The following is a 22,184-nucleotide window of genomic DNA, read 5'->3' on the forward strand; positions in this document are numbered from 1 at the left end:
ATTTCTGTTTCTTCATTGTTTTTGTTACTGATATTGTAATGCAGGATCTCTTACATTTAAAAGCTATCAAACAAATAATACTAATTTGGAAGGGATGTCTCACAAGTAAGAATTTTCAATAATTTTCCAAAAACAATACTTAGTAACCAAAATACTTTTGTTATTTATTCTCATTGTATATTATAGCTTTTTACGCTAAAACTAACTACCTAAATTTTAGTATTCCAGAAATAACTATAAACACATTATGAGTATACTATAATTGCATATATATATATATATATATATATATATATATATATATATATATATATATATATACATACATATAAATTAATTTACTTTTTTCAAGACAAATTTTTAAAAAGTGGGTTTTTTGTTTTGCTAGAAGAATTCCATCTGTAAAATGGTCTCTATTTCCCTAGTATATTAATATAAACTATTACACAAAGAGAGTATTATCCATTTCTTAGATTAAAGCAACTATGCCATTTTAGTTGCGTTTAACATTTATGAAGCAAATATTCAGAGACCATCAACAGTAATCCTAACATTGACAAAAAGAAATATTAAATGTTTTTATATATTTGTTTTATAAAAGCTCTTTATAAAAGAGCCCAAGTTTTAGCAGCTATATGTGGCAAAAGGAGACCAGTCATCAGTGATGATATCAGATTTACAGAATGATTATCTAGAATTTCACGGCCAGCAATATACTCAACATCAGGACTTTTATTATCCACAATAAATCCCAATTTCCTATGTTTACCTGTAGGAAAACAGTAAAATATTTAGCAACCATATACAAGAATTTTAAATTGTAAACTACACATTGAACAATCTAATTTCAAATCTTAACTTAGTAATTATAACAATTAAACAGCCAAACTTAACAACACTATTTGCAAGCTTTTTAAAAAATCTACTTAAATATTAGTTTGTCATCAGTAGGTAACAAATACTTTATTGTGGCATTCAAGGCACAAAATAAGAAAATGAAATATTGTTTAGATTCAAAGTAGACAAACAAAAACAAAACAAAACCTGAATACTGCAATGTTCCTCCAAGAAGAGAATCAATGACAGACCCTGAAAGTCCTGCCAATCCACCATACAATACAATAGGCCACTGTTTAGGTGAAACCACTAGTGCTTCAGCATTTATAATTAGCAGTTCAGTTATATAGAATGCTAAGCCAACAATCAGTCCGCCAACTAAACTGGAGAGTGTACCATAAAAAGAAACTGCACCATTTGTACCTGCAAACAGATTTTTTTTCAACAGGTTTTCTCCCTTTATTGTAAAACATGTTTGACATAAGCTTGAGGTTTTAATTTTCTTAAATGAACTTATTAAATAAATAGACATTTTGTTTTAAACTTTCACTTCAGAAAAAAGGGTTTAACCTCACAAAGAGATTTTTTTAAGGAATTGTTTATGATACAAACCTCTGGGTACACGTTTGAAAGTCACTAAATGGAATGGATCATGGTTCCCTACAGCAGTTCCTATTTCAGAGGCAAAAGTATCCCCTGAAGAACAGGCAAGAGCAGCCATAATTCCTACTGCATACCATGAAGCTGAGTACCTCTTGGCAAAGTCTATTGGGACATCAACAGAACCAACCTACATTTTTAAAAATAAATAAAAATGTGATCACTGTTTTAATAAAAACTGTCTGAATTAAAATTTTAGAAGTGTTAACTAGAGGTAAAATGTTTATCAATAATATATGGTATTAAAAACAGTGTTTTTTCATTGCTTCACAAGCCTAATATACAGAAAATTGTGTAACTGTAAAGACAGAATAGGATAGTTTAGAAGATAGCTCCATATTGGCACCACTTTGTCTTGTCTTGTTGATCTGGCCAGTCATAAAAGTATGTTTTTTTTAATAAGTTTTTGGTTTTTCTTCTAAATGATCTATTTTTTAACAATTTATGAGAAAAAAATTAAATGTAGACCTACAATCACGGCATATAAAAATGACTTAATTTATATAAAAAAAACAATTAATGCCCCACCTCAAACATATATAAGATGGCCAACATTGCAGCAGGCCCGCCATTAGATAAAACCTGTACCCAGTTTCTTTGTCCACCTGTGCACAAAGTCTAAGGATGTCACATAAATGCCTTAAAAATTAGTATCTATACTTTACTACACCCAAACTGTACTATTTATTTATTTCAAATATTTGTTCAATGGTTGTTTTTTTTTTATTTTTTAAAGTTCCCTTTTCAAACCTGACAGTCTATGGGGCAAGTGAAGTAGAGTTCACTTGTTTCTGTGACTTCGGCATATGAAGAGATAGTGTGGTCAGCACTATGCCCAGCCGCCTTTACTTTCCCTAACATGAGTTAGGTACCCATCAGAGTTGGGTGGACTCAGGGACGGTCTATAAAACTTGAACCCGGATTCGAACTCGAGACTAACGGGTTAGCAGTCCAGCTCTCTACCGCTAGACCACTCCGTCCATGTTCAATGGCTGTAACAACTAGAATACCTTCTTCCACATTCCAACAATACCCCACTTATTTCCTCTATGATGATGCACACAAAATTTCTTCTTTGCTTAATTAAGAATAATCATTTACTGGAAATATTAATCCTATTACGATTATTACTAAGAACCTAACTAGTAGACTGCAACCTAATGTATAATAGTTGAGTTTATTTTGATTGAGTTGGCAACTAATTTATTTTAATACTTTAGAGTTGGCAGTGTAAAAGTCAAGTTCCCTTTCCAATCTGCCGTTGTGAACACATGCACATTCTACTAATTTGAACTTGGATCTGAACTCAAGACTTTCGAGTTAGTAGTCTAGCGTTCTAGACCACGCCGCCCCACTATTATTAAGTGTACCAAAGATAATTATAAAAATCTCGTTTAACCTATTTAGTAGCTAACTCTTATGCTTGTCACTGCCTCTATCTAAAATTATTATGCAGCTAATTACTTGTGAGGAAAAAAAATTAATCAAATCAATTGAAATTGAATTTCAGCATTAAGTATTAAGAATTTTTTATTTATAAATATTTAATTTAATTATTTATTAGTTAAATTGAATAGGCTTGATCAGAATTAATTTTATACTAACCTTCTTTAAAGTCAGATTCTATTATTCTTTTCTTTGCAGCTTTAAATTTTGTTGCCTTCGATGCAAAGATAAAAAATGCTAACAGTGACATCATAAACCTAATGCTACTGATAGTCAACAAAAAACCAATAATGAGTCCTAAAAAGACAAATAGGAAAAACATGTTTTATCACATGTAAAGTTATTTTAAAAGGTCATCCATTTATAATATTCACAAAAATTAATTTTAGTAATTTGTACCGACTCCACAATGAATTATTCCCCCCCCACCCCACCCCATGCCCCTTGTGTGGAAGTCATAAATGGATGGTATCAAAATATATAAGCAAGTTTATCATGATTTGGTAAATGAAATGTCTAAAATTATATTCTATGTAAAAATACATTGCAAAGCAAATTAAAATTTCCCTTTTTGGACCTGTCAATCCATAAGGCAGATGAAGTAGGGTTCCTCTATTTCTCGACCATGGCATTAGTAGGGATGGTATGGTTAGCAATATGCCCAGCCAACTTTAATCCCACTAATGTGCGCCAGGTACTCATAAGAGCAAACTGGGTGAACCTACTAACTCAAGTCCAAGATCTGAACTCAAGACTTTATTAGGATTAGCAGTTTAGGCCCTACCACCCGGCCATTTCAAAGTATATTAACTTAAAATCTGCATAAAAGAAGACCAGAAATTTTTTTTAAATTCCACTATTAACTATACCAGCAGCAGCTCCTGATTGATTTAGACTTTTTTTATGTAAGCCATAAAAGGCTATGGCAAGAGGGGCAATCAAGCTAAAGGCCCAACGCCATGTCACTGGTTTTTCAGTGTCTGTGGGATAAAATATGAACATATTTGAATTGAGAAAATGCAGTCAATTTAATTATAAAAATCTCACTATTACTACACAGGATATTTCAATATATTAACAATAAAAAAGAAAGCCTAATAAAAGTAATTAGGCTAATTTAATTTTCACTTTAGCCTGGTCAATAGATGTATGTTTAGTCAACCCAAGACCAAACTAAAACCCTGGCACTAAAAATAAATATAACCTTGACTAAGTTATCTTTCTCTGACTTAGCTGCATGGTATGGCAGAAACCATTTTAAGTATCTCCAATAACAGTAAAATAATTAATCTTCAACTATTACTTCTAGATCTTATATAGCTATATCTATCTATATCTATATCTATATCTCTCTCTTTCTATATATATATATATATATATATATATATGTTTTATATATATATATATATATGGGGTCGTCCATAAATGACATCACACTCGTAGGGGGGAGGGAGCTCTGTAATTTTGTGACAATGTGTGATGAGGGGGAGGGGTTCAGATGGTGCGATGTCACACTTTTGCTTTATAGATAAGAAATGTTAGAAAACGAATTTTAGACGTTATTTAGCGTTTTAGAAAACAGTTTTAATAAATTATAATAGGAATTGATTAAAATACTCTATTTTTACATATTTCAGACAAGATTTTGGATAAATATCGATGTTTAAAAAAAATTCAACTGCATTTTTGAGGGGGGTTGTAGGCTGAGGTGTGTCGTCATTTTAGGGGGGGTCTGGCTTTTTGTGACGATGTGTGACTGAGGGGAGGGGTAAAAATTGTCAAAAAGAGCGTGACGTCATTTATGGATGACCCCTATATATATATATATATATATATAGGCCTATATATATATATATATATATATATAGGCCTATATATATATATATATATATATATATATATGTATATATATATATATATATATATGTGTGTATATATATATATATATATATATATATATATATATATATATATATATATATATATATATATATATATATATATATATATATATATATATATATATATATATATATATATATATATATATATAGGCCTATATATATATATATATATATAATAGGTCTATATTTAAAGTTATTTAAAAAATTTTTTTTTAAATTAATTTTTAGCCTACATATGTTTTATTTTAGTTTGGAGCTTATTTGTTTAATATTTTGGAGTATTAAAATTAAAACAAATTATTAGGCCTAATAGTAGGCCATAGGCCTATAAAAGTATATGCCATAGATTGATTATTGATTTTTTAAGTATTATTTTGCCACAGTTTTTATCACTGACAATGTTTGGACACATTTGAATCATTGTGTATGAAAGCCATGGTCTCACTGTTGGCTATTATCAATCATACTTAAGTTACTTAAGTCCAATGATGCTGTGAACTATAAGTACTTTTGTCTGTATGTACTAGATCTAGAATAATCTAGATCTATGTAATTTATAGAGTATATAGATCTAAGTCTAGATCTAAATACTAAATAGGCCCTTGGCATAATGCCATAATATAAATAATATTAGCCTATAATTATAATTTATACATAGGCCATGATAGGCTCCTGTACTGTAGGCCTAAATCTAAATTTAGTCTGTTTATTATGACTGGATGCTACGAGCATTTCGTACAGTTACAGTTGATTTCGGTATCAATTTAATCTGTACGGTTTGATAAGAGATTTATTCTAGCTAGTGATATGATGATGCTAGAAGTTTACATGCCTGGCTTAGTAGAAAATAACATTATAAAAAACCACAGGATTGTTAGAGCAGGCAAAAGTATGGCGATTAATAAAGCCAAAATCATGGTTTATCAATTTTATATTTAAATATTTCATAAACACTAGATTCTAGATCTAGTTTCAGACTAGTTTGCTCTGATGTTTGCATTGAATCTAAACTAAAAGAGTACTCTATATACCGCGAGTTAACCATAAAATATTTCTAGACTCTAGACCCATCTAGATTTAAGAATCTAGATTCTAGATCTAGATCTAAAACTCTAAAACTAATATTTTAAATTTTGGACATCTTGATCAAGGCCTGGATCTAGATTTAAATCTAAATTCTATAGGCCTAGGCCTACTTGTACCAGATCTAAACTACAAAGTAGGCCTCTATACTATATTATACTATAAAATAAAAATAGCTATAAGTATTATTAAATAAGTAGTAAGTAAGTAGGCCTAATAACTTAATAAGTATAATCTATAATATTATATATATAATGTCTATATCCCCTATGCTATAGTCTAGTATTGGCATAGGGCAGGGGTCGGCAACCTGCGGCTCGCGAGCAGCATGCGGCCCTTTTGATGTCTGGATGCTGCTCGCCAGTTCTATAATAATTATATTTATTTTCATAGCTCATAAAAATATTACACTGTAAAAGCAACTGTAAACAAGATTAAAACACTAAGAATTGGTGAAGAAGAGTGTATACAGACAGCTGCTTGGGTACAAACAAGGCCCAGCTCCACACACTTTCACACCTTCCGAACCCCCACTAGACATCATCACAAAATTGCACCTGTCCTCCCCCTAAAACTGTGACATCATTTATAGACAACCCCTTTTCACAGTCCTGGTCACACAAATTTGAGAAGGCAAATATATTTCATCTGACAAAAAGTGTGGGGTGGTAGTTTCCATCTACTTTAAAAGTTGAATTTTTTTACAATGTGTGACCATGGTAGTTAGGTTAAGTAGGGCCTGATTAATTTATTTTTTAATAAAATAGCCCAGAAGTAGCCACCTTTTTGTTGTAGGATAACAATTAAGCTTAAACATTAGGTTTTATCAACCAAAACTAGTACTAGTATGGTTGAGCCTACTAAATATAAGTAGGCTAAGATCTTAAGTATTGCATAGGCCATAGGCCCGTAAAAACAAATAGGTATTTTACCAAATGTAATAGTAGATGATGAAAAGATTTTATGTTGGTTTAATGTTGTAGCTTTTAAAATGAAGTTAGTATCAATTAACTCAAACCTCAATATCTTATCAAATTATTTAAGTGGTTTTTTTCTTCTTATTCTAATACACAACCTATAGATTTGAAAGTGTACGTAACTTTTTATTAATACACATTTAAGTTGTTTATTTTTATTTCAGCAGGGTACATTTGCATCACTAAGATTTTATTTAACTGAAGCCATGCCATTTGGACAGGTAGTTGTTGGCCCTCCTGGTTCAGGAAAAACAACTTACTGTGCAGGTAACTTTTTCTATTCTTAATACATACACTTTAAATTTCTTATATTCCTTGTTTTGACTAAATCCAATTCTAATACTTGTAGTATTGTTTTTATAGGAATGTTCCAGTTGCTGACTTCTTTAGGAAGAGAGGTTGCAGTTATCAACATGGATCCTGCTAATGACAATTTGCCATACCCTTGTGCTGTGGACATATCAGAGCTAATTTCTCTAGAAGATGTCATGACTTATTTACATTTAGGGCCCAATGGAGGACTAGTATACTGCCTGGAGTACCTGGAAAAGAATGTTTCTTGGTTAAAGGAAAAGCTAGAAATAATTAAAGACAAATACCTTTTATTTGACTTTCCTGGACAGGTAAAATAAAAATGTCTTGTACATTTATAGTCACACTACTACTATTTTTAAAGATTAAATTACTTAACAGTTGGCCAATATTGTATGACTGTAACCTTTTATTAATCCTGTTGGGACCGGCTTACTTTTTTATGGTAAGCTTAACATTGGAGATAGATTTATGATATGGGCTAGAAATAGTTTTAGACAGTTGCTAATGCACATGTTAAAAAATGTTATCCCATAGAATGAAAATGACTGGTGAAGAGATAATTTTTAATACAAAAATTGTTGAGCACTACAACAATGCTAATTCTACAACAATATATTCAAATAACTTTAAGAGAGCATTGTTGATTTAAAAATATTCTGCTTTTATTAAATAAAATACATTTGCATTTCCTGAAGTCTTTTTAAGTAATCAACTCAGTATCCAATGTCCTGAAAATTTGTACTAATTGAATGATTCACTGATTGTCACATATTGAATAGCTTTGTTATTGAAACATAAATATGCAAAGCAGTATCAATCCAGGGTAAACCACAAAAAAACTTATGTAAAATTACAGGAAATTTTTACCTGATGAATGATATCATGAAATTGCAGCTAGTTGGAGTATTATCTCCCCCATTTGCTTACACATATGGTGGCTATGACTACTGGCAAGCTGCACACAGTGATACATTAAAATACTTTTTTTATCTAATGTGTTTACTCTTAGTTTCTCCCCTATCATTACTCTGTGTATTGCTTCCCAGGTAGAGTTGTACACACATCACAACTCAGTTAAAAACCTTCTAGAGCAGCTGACCAGCTGGGATTTCAGACTTACTGCTGTACACTTAGTCGACTCTCACTACTGCTCTGATCCTGGTAAATTTGTGGCTGTTTTACTGACATCACTCAACACCATGCTGCAGGTAAAATCCTAATGGTGGAGACTTTTCATTTTATTTAACTTACAATTTTGAGAACAAAAAACTTTTTTACATAGATCACATCACATTTAAAAAAAAAGTCAATGGTTTAAGTTTCACTGAATACATTTTTTAGATAACTTTTTCAACAAACCTCATGTTGCACCATTCATGTTTTATTAATTCATCCATCAATTTTTTATATTTTGTTTGTATTTTTAATAATATTATAGTATTTATTTTTTTTATATCCCCTATTAATTGTTACTTTATAATTTTCTCCATATTTCAGTTAAGCCTCCCACATGTAAATGTATTGTCCAAAGTTGATTTAATAGAGAAACATGGAAAGCTTGCTTTTAATCCAGATTACTACACAGATGTCTTAGATTTACATTACCTTTTGGATCACTTACAGGTAAGTCTCTAATGTCTCTTTTTTTAATCAAAGAGGTTTAGGTAATGTTGGATTAAAAATATTTTGTTTGTTTACTATTAGTTAGCAAGGTGTGTAACTTTAAATACTTCTGTACAGGATGATCCTTTACTACACAAGTACAAAAAATTAAATGAGGCATTAGTTGGTATTGTTGAAGATTATAGCCTTGTGACTTTTGTCCCATTAAGTGTTGAGGTAAGAACTCATTGTATTTTCTATATGGCTTAAAATATTAGTTTCATTTGACAAAAATAATTTAATAACTTCTTATTAGGTGAACTCGCTAGCTCAAATGTTTAAATATCTTTATAATCACATAACCCTGTAAAAAATTAACTAATCAAATACATTTTTAGGATAAAGAAAGCATTCTTAGAGTTTTGAAAGTTGTGGATAAAAGCAATGGATATGTATTTGGATCTCTTGAGGACAGAAGTTTAGAGTCCCTTATGTCTTGTGCAGTTGGAGCTGAGTTTGAATATGACAAGATCAAAGATGTGAAAGAAAAATACATGGATATGGAAACAGAAGATCTGGATGAAAGTGGATGATATGTTGTTTAAAATGTGAAGTGTGGCATTTTTAGAATTTTAATCAGACTTGAATTTTTGTTTAAAGTTATTCTGCCAGTAATATTTTTCAGACTTTTTATGGCTACATTTTGTTAACTTAAAAAAAGTTTTCTAAATTGACTATCCTATTTATCATTAGTAAGTATAGTTATGCACCAAAATGTTTATGCATAAGCTTATTTATTTACTAAGTTATTTAATATAGACAAGGTGGTGATATTCCAATTTAACACTTCTCAAAAAGCTTTGTTGTGTGAACTTAATGTGATGCCACAGATAAGGGTGTTGCATCAGGCCTCAGTTACCTAGAAAAAAATGTCCATGTGTGCTTCGTGTTCATTAAATCCAAAGATAAACTGTGTTGCATGAAAAAGTTACACTCAGTGTTTAAAACAGTTTCATTTGCTATTGAAGCCATTTGTAATTTGGAATACCTATATTGGTATAAAGCTTTTGTTTAGTATCCTAATGACATGCCACTACATTAACTGCAGCTAATTTTGCTAAACGTCTTTCACACATCCATTAAATAGTTAAATAATTATTGTTATTGTGTGAGAATGATAGACTTCCAATGTAAATATTTTTAACATGTAAATAAACTTATAATTACATCATTATGATTTAATTATTTATAATTTGCATGTACTTGGTACTTTTTATAAAGTTGTATACATACTTTTGGAATGTAAGCTTTATCCAAGCTTGGGACTGGCAAGATGAAAACAAACCCAGCAGTAATGTTAAAGTAGAACATTTATTGAGGTGCATTATGAACATTTATTGGGCTTCATCATGTTTAAAATCATGGGAAGAAGTTTCATTTCACAATTTAAAACAATAAAATGTGAAACATTTCTTAACACATCAATTTTGGTATTACACCTGTATATACAGTATTATATTTTGGTAAACTTTTTTACTGTAGCTTCTTCCATTGAAGGTCACATAGCTTGTTTTCACCCATGGACTCTATGGTTGTTCCACAACTCACATGGATTGAAAATGCATTGGTTGTCAAGAAATAGCAATATAAACAGAAAGTGATATTTCAACGCCAAGCGTAGACAAAGGTACTTCTACCCTTGGCGTTGAACTATATAACTTTCTGTTTATATTGCCATTTCAGTTACAACGCCTGCTTCCACCCCCTCTACATGGTTGTCAAATATAATAGCAAACAGTGGCCTCAGTTTTACCAGGGACTGGGTTGCAGCAGCCTGTGTGTAGTGTATTGAATGTTGCATTCCATTAGCAACGTTTTCTTGCATAGACTTTTTCCACTCCAGGACTTCAAGTGACTGAAACATGTTGGTCCTTTAAAAACATACAGGAACATTCAAATATTGCATTACTGTTTCATGGATCAAGTTAGTAGTCGATTGAAAAGTATTGAATTCAGATAAATCAACCCTCATTGGTTTTCATTTGAAAAAAAAAGTGGGCCTACAGATAATAGTTTTAATAATCGCGTAATTTTTAGCTTAATCTGAGTATATTTAAACAAAAATTATTAATAACTTAGTGCACATGAAATTCAACTAGGCCCACTTCAAGCTAAATTTTTTTTTAAAATTATAATTTATGGACGTAACTTGATTCTTTGTTTACTGTCATGATAATCTTAGTTTACGTTTTCATTTAACCTAACTCACTAGTGGCTGATACCATATATAAGATGTGGGTAGGCCTACTATATCTCAATCCTCAAAAGAGAGGATTGACCCCCCCCCCCCGCCCCCTTTCTAAACTGGAACGATTAAACAACATATCTAGAAACAAAGTTTTCTCTGAAATCATAACCAACTTTCAAACTAAAATACTAAATTATAAAATACCAGACCAATCTGAGTCATGAGTTTGTTTAATAACAATCGATAAAGACATCTAACCAGGTCTCCCTGTATTCTATATCATACTGAAATCCCTAGTGTATTCCCTGTCTTCTATATCATACTGAAATTCTTTGTGTATTCCCTGTCTTCTATATCATACTGAAATCCCTTGTGTATTCCCTGTCTTCTATATCATACTGAAATCCCTTGTGTATTCCCTGTCTTCTATATCATACTGAAATCCCTAGTGTATTCCCTGTCTTCTATATCGTACTGAAATCCCTTGTGTATTCCCTGTCTTCTATATAACACTGAAATCCCTAGTGTATTCCCTATCTTCTATATCATACTGAAATCCCTTGTGTATTTCCTGTCTTCTATATCAAACTGAAATTCATTGTGTAATCCCTGTTTTTATATCATACTAAAATCCCTTGTGTATTCCCTGTCTTCTATATCATACTGAAATTCCTTGTGAATTCCGTTTGTTCTATATCATACTGAAATCCCTTGTGTATTCCCTGTCTTCTATCAGTGGCGGAACTAGAAAAAAAAGGCTCCCCCGCAAAAATTTTTTTTGGGCCCCCCCTATATATATATATATATATATATATATATATATATATATATATATATATATATATATATATATATATATATATATATATACATATATATATATATATATATATATATATATATATATATATATATATATATATATATATATATATATATATATATATATATATATATATATATACATCCATACATATGAGTAGCCCGCTTCTCTAAATTTTAAATAGTCTATTACCTGAGTATTTTAATCTATTTTATTGCAATGTATAACCACTCTGAGATAACGAACCAGACAACAATAATCGTCTTTTACAAATATCTGTATTACGTCTTTATGTTTACCAAAAATTATGACAAAGTTGCAAGCTGGTCAAAATTATATAAAAACGTAAGCTTGATTTAGCAATGGTTTCTCCTGTTATGTTTATTTTTATGATTTTTTGTATTTATATTATAAGTTTTAAATACATTCATTTTTATAGCTATATGAGTCTTTAATATGCCTCATTTAGATAATAATTAAGAGAATAAATGGCTCTTTAATTTACATAGTACAACACTATTTAAATGTGCTTTATCGGCACCCGTGTTTTAATGAAGGGCAGTAAGTCATGGAAGTAGTCTGAACGTTTGCCTATCTTTCAAAGTAGAGCTCTTGTAGATTTTATATTTTTCTACGCAACAGTGTGTGTTAGTTACTGTAGAACAATCACTGCTATAGTAGACCTGTTTGTTTTTTTACAAAACCACTATCAAGGTGCACGAAAAACATTATTTATGAAAAGATAATTCATTGTTTTTTTTGGTCGGAATTGGGCCCCTAAACGTCGTGGGCCCCCCCGCATTGCGGGGTCTGGCGGCACTGTAGTTCCGCCCCTGTCTTCTATATCGTACTGAAATTCCTTGTGAATTCCGTTTGTTCTATATCATACTGAAATCACTTGTGTATTCCCTGTCTTCTATATCGTACTGAAATCCCTTGTGTATTCCCTGTCTTCTATATCATACTGAAATCCCTTGTGTATTCCCGTGGTAATAAATCAGTAAGGCAGCATCGTTGCAGGGGCGGAACTAGAAAAAAAGGGCCACCCCGCAAAATAAGTATTCTGGGGCCCCCTCCTTTATATATATATATATATATATATATATATATATATATATATATATATATATATATATATATATATATGAAATGGGTATTAACATTGAATACTCATTTCTTGCCCGATCGGGTTTTGAAAAAAAAATGTTTTTTTTTTAAAATTAAACAAATAACAACATGTTATGTGTGTAAATGCGTTAGTCTGTTTTGTATTTCATCTTTATATTTAGAACTAGTTTATTTAATGTTCGCTGTAATCCTGCCTACCCACAGTACTTAGCCGGTCAAAAGAATATAAAACATGAAAGCTTTGTGTGTGTAATGGTTTCTCGTGTTATGTTTATTTTTATCTTTTTTTTTGTATTTATACTATTTGTTTTAAATATATTTCCAATTTATGCTACGTCATTCTTTAGTATGTATTTAAAAAAAATAATAACTAAGAAAAGTAATTGCTTTTTCTTTTGTTTAGTACAAATATATTAAAAGGAGCTTATGAGCACTCCTATTTAACTACTTAAAAAAGGGAAAAAGTCATGGAAGTGTTCTGAACGTTCGCCTATCTTTCACACTACAGCTCAGGCATAGTTTTTTAACGCAACATCATGTGTTAGTTACTGTATAACAACACTACTGTAGTAGATCTGTTTGTTATTTACAAAAGCTTTTACCGTCAAGTCAAAAATGCAAGAAAATTATTTTTTTTTAACTATAAAGAATTTATTATGGTCGGTGATGGGCCCCTAGATGGCGTGGCCCCCCCCCCCCCCCCCCCCCGCATTGCGGGGTCTGGCGGCACTGTAGTTCCGCCCCTGCATCGTTGTATTACTCATCCAGCCTGTTCCTCGTTCTAAAATTCCAGTAAGATGTGCTGTATATCACGGCAAGTTCTTGATCAATTATTTATGGATTAGCCTAAGCTAACATTAAACACTTCCATCTGACACTTTGATTTTTATTACGGAAGAATTTTTACATTTACAAAATACCTGACGATAAAACGAAAAAAAAATCGATTCCAACGACGTATGGTTCTAGACAAAGGCCACAATTAAAAGGTGTTTGCTCTTGTACAATGGTAGCTGACTTGTATGGATTTCAGTTTATCGATCTACCGAAGCTCCCTCCCCTTCCCCTGTCCTAATCACATTAACTGAGCACGTTTCGCCATTATCAGCACGGAAACTGTCAGATAAAAGACACGATGAAAAAAAAAACCAACTGGATTGGGTGACCCTCTCGTCCTTCCCAGCGATCTAAGTTGAGGATAAAACAAAGCTGTTCAATTTTAGAAACAGAAGTTCTGATCAAAATAGCAACATAAAAATATTTACGTTGAGTCGCATTATAAATAAGTTAGTATTACTGATTTAAACGTGGACTTCAACTCGACAGGTTGTGCTTTGATTGGATATATTTAGCCTAGCTGTTGGTTGCCAACAACGTTGTGTTAAAAATATCTTCTGTCTCGGTCATTGCGTGATAATTAATGAGTCAAGCAAATATTGATTTACATAAAAACAATTCCTGCTAGACAAAGCTGTTGAATGCGTTGCTATGATATCAAGATTAATAAATAGCTAGCAGTTCTCTGGTATCGTGTTACGCGCGCTTTTTAAATAATATAATAGAATCAACATGGTATTAGCTATACCAAGCGTTGTATCGTTGCATCACGTGATTCGGACATATGTATTATTGTTTTGGTTGAACTTACTTTAAGAGCAACTAAACCATGCTATTTATTAGGTTGAGTTACTTAAACTTAAAAGAAACATCGAACTCCTGGTTTCGCATTGTTGAGCACACACTAAATAAAGTAAACTCTATATCTTTAGTTTTTCAAGTTAGACTACTCTTGTAGTCAAGTCTCCTCGTGTTTTGTCTAATAACTTGAAGCTCCACCAGTCTCCTCTAGGGGCGCGTGCCTTACCTGGGCGTCAGGTTGAGAGCTCGTGGGTCGCCCATTCATGATGACCTCTCTCAACCTGCCGGTATAGTCCTAAGTACTGAATACATTCGTTATTAACCAAGCTTATTTTAAAAGTAAACAGGGCATTCGTTGTTTATCAAACTATTCTCAGCAGTGTTTCTCTCCCCCCCCCCCCCCCCCCCCGAAATAAGTCTACCGTCCACCGAACGAAAAGGAATTTATATTGAAAATATATACTTTTTAACAGTGTCCGTCCCCCGGACATACTTTTGTCCGCCTCCCCCCCCCCCCTCGAAAATTTCAAGTGCCCCCCCCCACCCCCCGGAGAAAAAAGTCTGGAAGAAGCACTGATTCTCAGACTAGAATGTATAAATATGGCGTATGTTTCTTGGGAAAAAAAAGACACGCAGAGAAGCGCATGAGACAATGTTAGCGAGAGAAGGGGAGTAGTTCACTGACGTAGGCAAGGGTGTTGGGGAGGGGGGGGGGGTAAGGTTAGATGCTTTATAGGCCTACTTTTACCAGCGTCCGCTTCCTCGGAAAATTTAGTTCCACCCTGCCCCCCACCCCCAAATTTAACAGCAACCCCCCCCCCCCCCGGAGAAAAAAGTCTGAAAGAGACACTAGCTGTTATAACGTATGTCCCCCGTCTGTATGACAGTATCACATGACAATTAACTTGTAAGCTGTGAGTAGTCGAGAAATGTCAGTGAGGCTAAAAGACAATATTACGTACCGATCATTGGAGATTACCCACGCAAAGTCAATAGTCCCCTCCCCCGATCAATTATCTACTGTCAGTCCCTCCCCCCTTTCGAACACATCCCATGGTAATTACCTCCCCTTGAGAAAACACTGGTACATTTTACCAGCATCGTGAGATAACCAGAATCCTATATTATAACTATAATGGACGAAAAATAAACAAAATACATCATAATGTATACTACCCTCTTAGATGTCAAAACTGAATAAAAACAACTAATTGTAATAAACTTATGTCATGTAGAAAATTGACAAATTCTAGCCCAGACCCTTGTCTTGACTTTAACCCTGTACATTGCCTTACGTTAACTGTTAGGATTGTTTAGTGTCCATTGTAATCGACGAGCGTGTAAGTGTCCTACTCGAGTGGGCGGAGGGGGAGAGAGATTTAGGAATAGAGGGGTATATGACCAGTGTTTCTTCCAGACTTTTTTCTACGGGTGGGGCACTTAATATTTTCGGGGGGGGGGGGGGGAGGGCGGACACTAGTAAAAGGTATGTTTACAAAATTCCATCTCGTGCGGGGGTCTTCCAGACTTTTTTCTACGGGTGGGGGCACTTAATATTTTCGGGGGGGGGAGGGAGGGCGGACACTAGTAAAAGGTATGTTTACAAAATTCCATCTCGTGCGGGGGGGGGAGAGGTAGATTTTCTTCGGGGGGGGGGGGTCGGAGCGCACCCCCCCCCTTCCCCGTAAGAGATGCCTGGAAGAAACTCTGTATATGACACGAGGATGGGTGGAGGGTGTAACTGACAAGGGGTAATGTCCTGGGCAATTAAGTACGTGATATTTTGGAATCAAGTGTTCAGCCTAAAAGATGCATTAGAAAATAAAACGCGAATGAGGATCTATGGTATTTATCTCGCTATGAGGAGTCTAGACACAAAGAAAGGTTGTATAGACAAAACTTGACACGTGACCAAGATGGAAACAGACGAGAAGCCTCAAGTGCTTGATACGGTGGAGATCATAACACATGAGTTCAATCTTTTCAGTTTGTTATGGGAAGAGTTAAATGTGGAGAGATAGATTTGGAGAGATAGATGTGGAGAGATAGATTTAGAGAGATAGATGTGGAGAGATAGATGTGGAGAGGTAGATGTGGAGAGATAGATATGGAGAGATAGATTTAGAGAGATAGATGTGGAGAGATAGATGTGGAGAGGTAGATGTGGAGAGATAGATATGGAGATATATATTTGGAGAGAGATGTGGAGAGTAAGATGTGGAGAGTTAGATGTGGAGAGATAGATATGGAGAGATAGATGTGGAGAGATAGATGTGGAGAGATAGGTGTGGAGAGATAGATGTTGAGAGATAGATGTGGAGAGATAGATGTGGAGAGATAGATGTGGAGAGATAGATGTGGAGAGATAGATGTGGAGAGTAAGATGTGGAGAGATAGATGTGGAGAGATAGATGTGGAGAGGTAGATGTGGAGAGATAGATATGGAGAGATAGATTTAGAGAGATAGATGTGGAGAGATAGATGTGGAGAGGTAGATGTGGAGAGATAGATATGGAGAGGTAGATGTGGAGAGATAGATGTGGAGAGGTAGATGTGGAGAGATAGATGTGGAGAGGTAGATGTGGAGAGGTAGATGTGGAGAGATAGATGTGGAGAGGTAGATGTGGAGAGATAGATGTGGAGATATATATTTGGAGAGAGATGTGGAGAGTAAGATGTGGAGAGTTAGATGTGGAGAGTTAGATGTGGAGAGATAGATGTGGAGAGATAGATGTGGAGAGGTAGATGTGGAGAGATAGATGTGGAGAGGTAGATGTGGAGAGATAGATGTGGAGAGGCATATTTGGAGAGAGATGTGGAGAGTAAGATGTGGAGAGTTAGATGTGGAGAGATAGATATGGAGAGATAGATGTGGAGAGATAGATTTAGAGAGATAGATGTGGAGAGGTAGATGTGGAGAGATAGATATGGAGAGATAGATGTGGAGAGGTAGATGTGGAGAGATAGATGTGGAGAGGTAGATGTGGAGAGATAGATGTGGAGAGATATATTTGGAGAGAGATGTGGAGAGTAAGATGTGGAGAGTTAGATGTGGAGAGTTAGATGTGGAGAGATAGATGTGGAGAGATAGATATGGAGAGGTAGATGTGGAGAGATAGATGTGGAGAGGTAGATGTGGAGAGATAGATGTGGAGAGGCATATTTGGAGAGAGATGTGGAGAGTTAGATGTGGAGAGATAGATGTGGAGAGGTAGATGTGGAGAGATAGATGTGGAGAGGTAGATGTGGAGAGATAGATGTGGAGAGGCATATTTGGAGAGAGATGTGGAGAGTAAGATGTGGAGAGTTAGATGTGGAGAGATAGATATGGAGAGATAGATGTGGAGAGATAGATTTAGAGAGATAGATGTGGAGAGATAGATGTGGAGAGGTAGATGTGGAGAGTTAGATGTGGAGAGATAGATATGGAGAGATAGATGTGGAGAGATAGATGTGGAGAGATAGATTTAGAGATATAGATTTAGAGAGATAGATGTGGAGAGATAGATATTGAGAGATGAACATGGAGAGAGATTTAGAGAGATAGATGTGGAGAGATAGATGTGGAGAGATAGATGTGGAGAGATAGATTTAGAGATATAGATTTAGAGAGATAGATGTGGAGAGATAGATATTGAGAGATGAATATGGAGAGAGATTTCGAGAGATAGATGTGGAGAGATAGATGTGGAGAGACAGATGTGGAGAGATAGATGTGGAGAGATAGATGTGGAGAGATAGATGTTGAGAGATATATATGGAGAGATAGATATGGAGAGATAGATTTAGAGAGATAGATGTGGAGAGATAGATTTAGAGAGATAGATGTGGAGAGATAGATGTGGAGAGATAGATGTGGAGAGATAGATGTGGAGAGATAGATGTGGAGAGATATATATGGAGAGATAGATGTGGAGAGATATATTTGGAGAGAGATGTGGAGAGTAAGATGTGGAGAGTTAGATGTGGAGAGATAGATATGGAGAGATAGATGTGGAGAGATAGATGTGGAGAGATAAATGTGGAGTGATAGATGTGGAGAGATAGATATTGAGAAAAAGATGTTGGAAGATATTTGAAGATTGAGGTGTGTAGATTTATATACAGAGCAAGATGTGGAGAGTTTGGAGAGTTAGATGTGAAGAGTTAGATGTGAAGAGTTAGATTTAGGCTTTAGATTACATTGAAATATTTTTTATTAGACTATTTAAAATTCAAGCCCTTAAGTATCTGACCAAATCCAAAATGGAGAATGAATTCAAAAATGTTTTTGTTATTAGGAGAGTTTTCTTTTTCAAATGTCCAAGTTCGATCAAAGTGAATAACCATAGGCCAAGGGCGTGTCATTGATCTGACCATCTCAATTCCGTTTTAAGAACTTGCATGTCTTTAAAGCAATAATCCCACGCGCTTCTTCTGTTGCTACGCTACAATCTTTGTCTCGTGGTATTGATTGTCTTCCCCAGGTCCTACAAACCTCACCGTCTGCTTGTAGACAAGTGATCCCCCTCTAATGACGTGATCCATCCGCTCTGACGTGACTGTAAAGATCACGATCATGAGGATAAAAAACGGATTCCTTTATTTAACTGTTGATATCCCACCTTAAATTCCAGTTTCTAGTGGGTAAGGAGAATTGATAGAAGTACGGCTTTCATTCTCACACCATCAGTTACCGTTACTGGATTCAAATATGTTAGAATTCTCTATACCCCATCCAGTTCATGAAAATCACCAACATTTAAAAAAAAAACATGGTATACTTTTTATAATCCATGTTACAAAATTATTATTTTCTATCTATTGTCTATTAATGAACTTTCTGATTATCCGTTTCATTTTCTTACCTCAATTCTAGGAAAACAACAGCATCAATACGTTCTGATTCTTTGATACTCCCAGTTACATTGCGCATCCCTAAGTCTTCTGCCACCCCTCCACCCATACTGGCTCTGATTATCTGATACAGTTATATTTACCAAAGTTAAGTCTCTCTACCCCCTTCCCTCGTAGGTTCTAATTCTCTTACACTATCATTATATTTAGTACATTTATCGACCACTTCCACAACACATGTTTTGATTGTGATATTTACAGTTATATGTAGCACTGTGCTATATTATATGTTATAAGCCTCCCCACCAGCATCACGTAGGTTCTGATAATCGGATACTCACACACACATTTTATCACCTTTACGTCCCCCTCCCCATTTTCTGATACCCACACATATATTTACCACCTCTCCCCCCCCCCTCCACACCACCCTACCACGTAGGTTTTGATTCTCTGATACCCACACATATATTTACCACCTTTACGCCTCTCCCCCCTCCCCACCCCACCACGTAGGTTCTGATTCTCTGATACCCACACATATATTTACAACATCCCCCCCCCCTCCCCATTCTCTGATACCCACACATATATTTACAACATCCCCCCCTCCCCATTCTCTGATACCCACACATATATTTACCACCTTTACGCCTCTCCCCCCTCCCCACCCCACCACGTAGGTTCTGATTCTCTGATACCCACACATATATTTACCACCTTTACGCCTCTCCCCCCTCCCCACCCCACCACGTAGGTTCTGATTCTCTGATACCCACACATATATTTACCACCTTTACGCCTCTCCCCCCTCCCCACCCCACCACGTAGGTTCTGATTCTCTGATACCCACACATATATTTACCACCTTTACACCTCTCCCCCCTCCCCACCCCACCACGTAGGTTCTGATTCTCTGATACCCACACATATATTTACCACCTTTACGCCTCTCCCCCTACCACCCACCACGTAGGTTCTGATTCTCTGATACCCACACATATATTTACCACCTTTACACCCCCCTCCCCACCCCACCACGTAGGTTCTGATTATCTGATACCCACACATATATTTACCACCTTTACACCTCTCCCCCTTCCCCACCCCACCACGTAGGTTCTGATTCTCTGATACCCACACATATATTTACCACCTTTACGCCTCTCCCCCCTCCCCACCCCACCACGTAGGTTCTGATTCTCTGATACCCACACATATATTTACCACCTTTACACCTCTCCCCCTTCCCCACCCCACCACGTAGGTTCTGATTCTCTGATACCCACACATATATTTACCACCTTTACGCCTCTCTCTCCCCCCCCTCCCCACCCACCACGTAGGTTCTGATTCTCTGATACCCACACATATATTTACCACCTTTACACCCCCTCCCCACCCCACCACGTAGGTTCTGATTCTCTGATACCCACACATATATTTACCACCTTTACACCTCTCCCCCCTCCCCACCCACCACGTAGGTTCTGATTCTCTGATACCCACACATATATTTACCACCTTTACGCCTCTCTCTCTCCCCCCCCCCCCAACCCCCCTCCCCCACGTAGGTTCTGATTCTCTGATACCCACACATATATTTACCAACTTTACACCTCTCCCCCCTCCCCACCCCACCCCACCACGTAGGTTCTGATTCTCCGATACCCACACATATATTTACCACCTTTACACCTCTCCCCCTTCCCCACCCCACCACGTAGGTTCTGATTCTCTGATACCCACACATATATTTACCACCTTTACGCCTCTCCCCCCTCCCCACCCCACCACGTAGGTTCTGATTCTCTGATACCCACACATATATTTACCACCTTTACACCTCTCCCCCTTCCCCACCCCACCACGTAGGTTCTGATTCTCTGATACCCACACATATATTTACCACCTTTACGCCTCTCTCTCCCCCCCCCACCCCCTCCCCCACGTAGGTTCTGATTCTCTGATACCCACACATATATTTACCACCTTTACACCCCCTCCCCACCCCACCACGTAGGTTCTGATTCTCTGATACCCACACATATATTTACCACCTTTACACCTCTCCCCCCTCCCCACCCCACCACGTAGGTTCTGATTCTCTGATACCCACACATATATTTACCACCTTTACGCCTCTCTCTCTCCCCCCCCCCAACCCCCCTCCCCCACGTAGGTTCTGATTCTCTGATACCCACACATATATTTACCGACTTTACACCTCTCCCCCCTCCCCACCCCACCCCACCACGTAGGTTCTGATTCTCCGATACCCACACATATATTTACCACCTTTACACCTCTCCCCCCCCTCCCCACCCCACCACGTAGGTTCTTATTCTCTGATACCCACACATATATTTACCACCTTTACGCCTCTCCCACCTACCACCCACCACGTAGGTTCTGATTCTCTGATACCCACACATATATTTACCACCTTTACGCCTCTCCCCCCTCCCCACCCCACCACGTAGGTTCTGATTCTCTGATACCCACACATATATTTACCACCTTTACACCCCCCTCCCCACCCCACCACGTAGGTTCTGATTCTCTGATACCCACACATATATTTACCACCTTTACACCTCTCCCCCCTCCCCACCCACCACGTAGGTTCTGATTCTCTGATACCCACTAATATATTTACCACCTTTACGCCTCTCTCTCCCCCCCCC

The 22,184-nt window shown here is 35.8% G+C and overlaps 2 protein-coding genes across 5 annotated transcripts; one reads left to right on the top strand and one right to left on the bottom strand.

The window, feature by feature from the left end:
• Positions 1-248: 248 nt before the first annotated feature.
• LOC131944840 (transmembrane protein 19) lies at positions 249-5,863 on the bottom strand. The gene is made up of 7 exons (XM_059305691.1): positions 5,680-5,863; positions 3,813-3,923; positions 3,103-3,240; positions 2,026-2,102; positions 1,450-1,627; positions 1,045-1,260; positions 249-769 (listed from the first exon to the last, which is right to left on the bottom strand). Exons 1-7 carry the CDS (start codon positions 5,762-5,764, stop codon positions 606-608), a joined length of 969 nt encoding a protein of 322 aa, XP_059161674.1. The 5' UTR covers positions 5,765-5,863; the 3' UTR covers positions 249-605.
• LOC131944841 (GPN-loop GTPase 2) lies at positions 5,618-10,052 on the top strand. 4 transcript variants are annotated; one of them, XM_059305692.1, is made up of 7 exons: positions 5,618-5,736; positions 7,072-7,174; positions 7,271-7,530; positions 8,269-8,430; positions 8,720-8,845; positions 8,963-9,061; positions 9,223-10,052. In XM_059305692.1, exons 2-7 carry the CDS (start codon positions 7,114-7,116, stop codon positions 9,415-9,417), a joined length of 903 nt encoding a protein of 300 aa, XP_059161675.1. In that variant the 5' UTR covers positions 5,618-5,736; positions 7,072-7,113; the 3' UTR covers positions 9,418-10,052. The 4 variants fall into 4 exon arrangements, with proteins under 4 accessions (XP_059161675.1, XP_059161677.1, XP_059161676.1 ...); XM_059305694.1 differs by having other exon boundaries at positions 7,075-7,174; XM_059305693.1 differs by lacking the exon at positions 5,618-5,736 and adding an exon at positions 5,966-6,066.
• The last annotated feature ends 12,132 nt before the right edge of the window (positions 10,053-22,184 follow it).

Source organism: Physella acuta, unplaced genomic scaffold (genome assembly GCF_028476545.2).
Source record: "Physella acuta isolate Inbredline_101_S28 unplaced genomic scaffold, ASM2847654v3 ptg000511l, whole genome shotgun sequence".
Classification (NCBI taxonomy): Eukaryota; Metazoa; Mollusca; class Gastropoda; family Physidae; genus Physella; species Physella acuta.

Bases quoted from the DNA above. Each gene is read 5' to 3' on its own strand.
- LOC131944841 (XM_059305692.1), top strand. From the start codon at position 7,114: ATGCCATTTGGACAGGTAGTTGTTGGCCCTCCTGGTTCAGGAAAAACA. The intron at 7,175-7,270 runs GTAACTTTTTCT...TTGTTTTTATAG, and splicing joins AAAAACAACTTACTGTGCAG to GAATGTTCCAGTTGCTGACT. The intron at 7,531-8,268 runs GTAAAATAAAAA...ATTGCTTCCCAG, and splicing joins TATTTGACTTTCCTGGACAG to GTAGAGTTGTACACACATCA.
- LOC131944840 (XM_059305691.1), bottom strand. From the start codon at position 5,764: ATGATTTTGGCTTTATTAATCGCCATACTTTTGCCTGCTCTAACAATC. The intron at 3,924-5,679 runs GCATGTAAACTT...TTTATCCCACAG, and splicing joins GTTATTTTCTACTAAGCCAG to ACACTGAAAAACCAGTGACA. The intron at 1,261-1,449 runs GTTTGTATCATA...ATCTGTTTGCAG, and splicing joins TTTCAAACGTGTACCCAGAG to GTACAAATGGTGCAGTTTCT.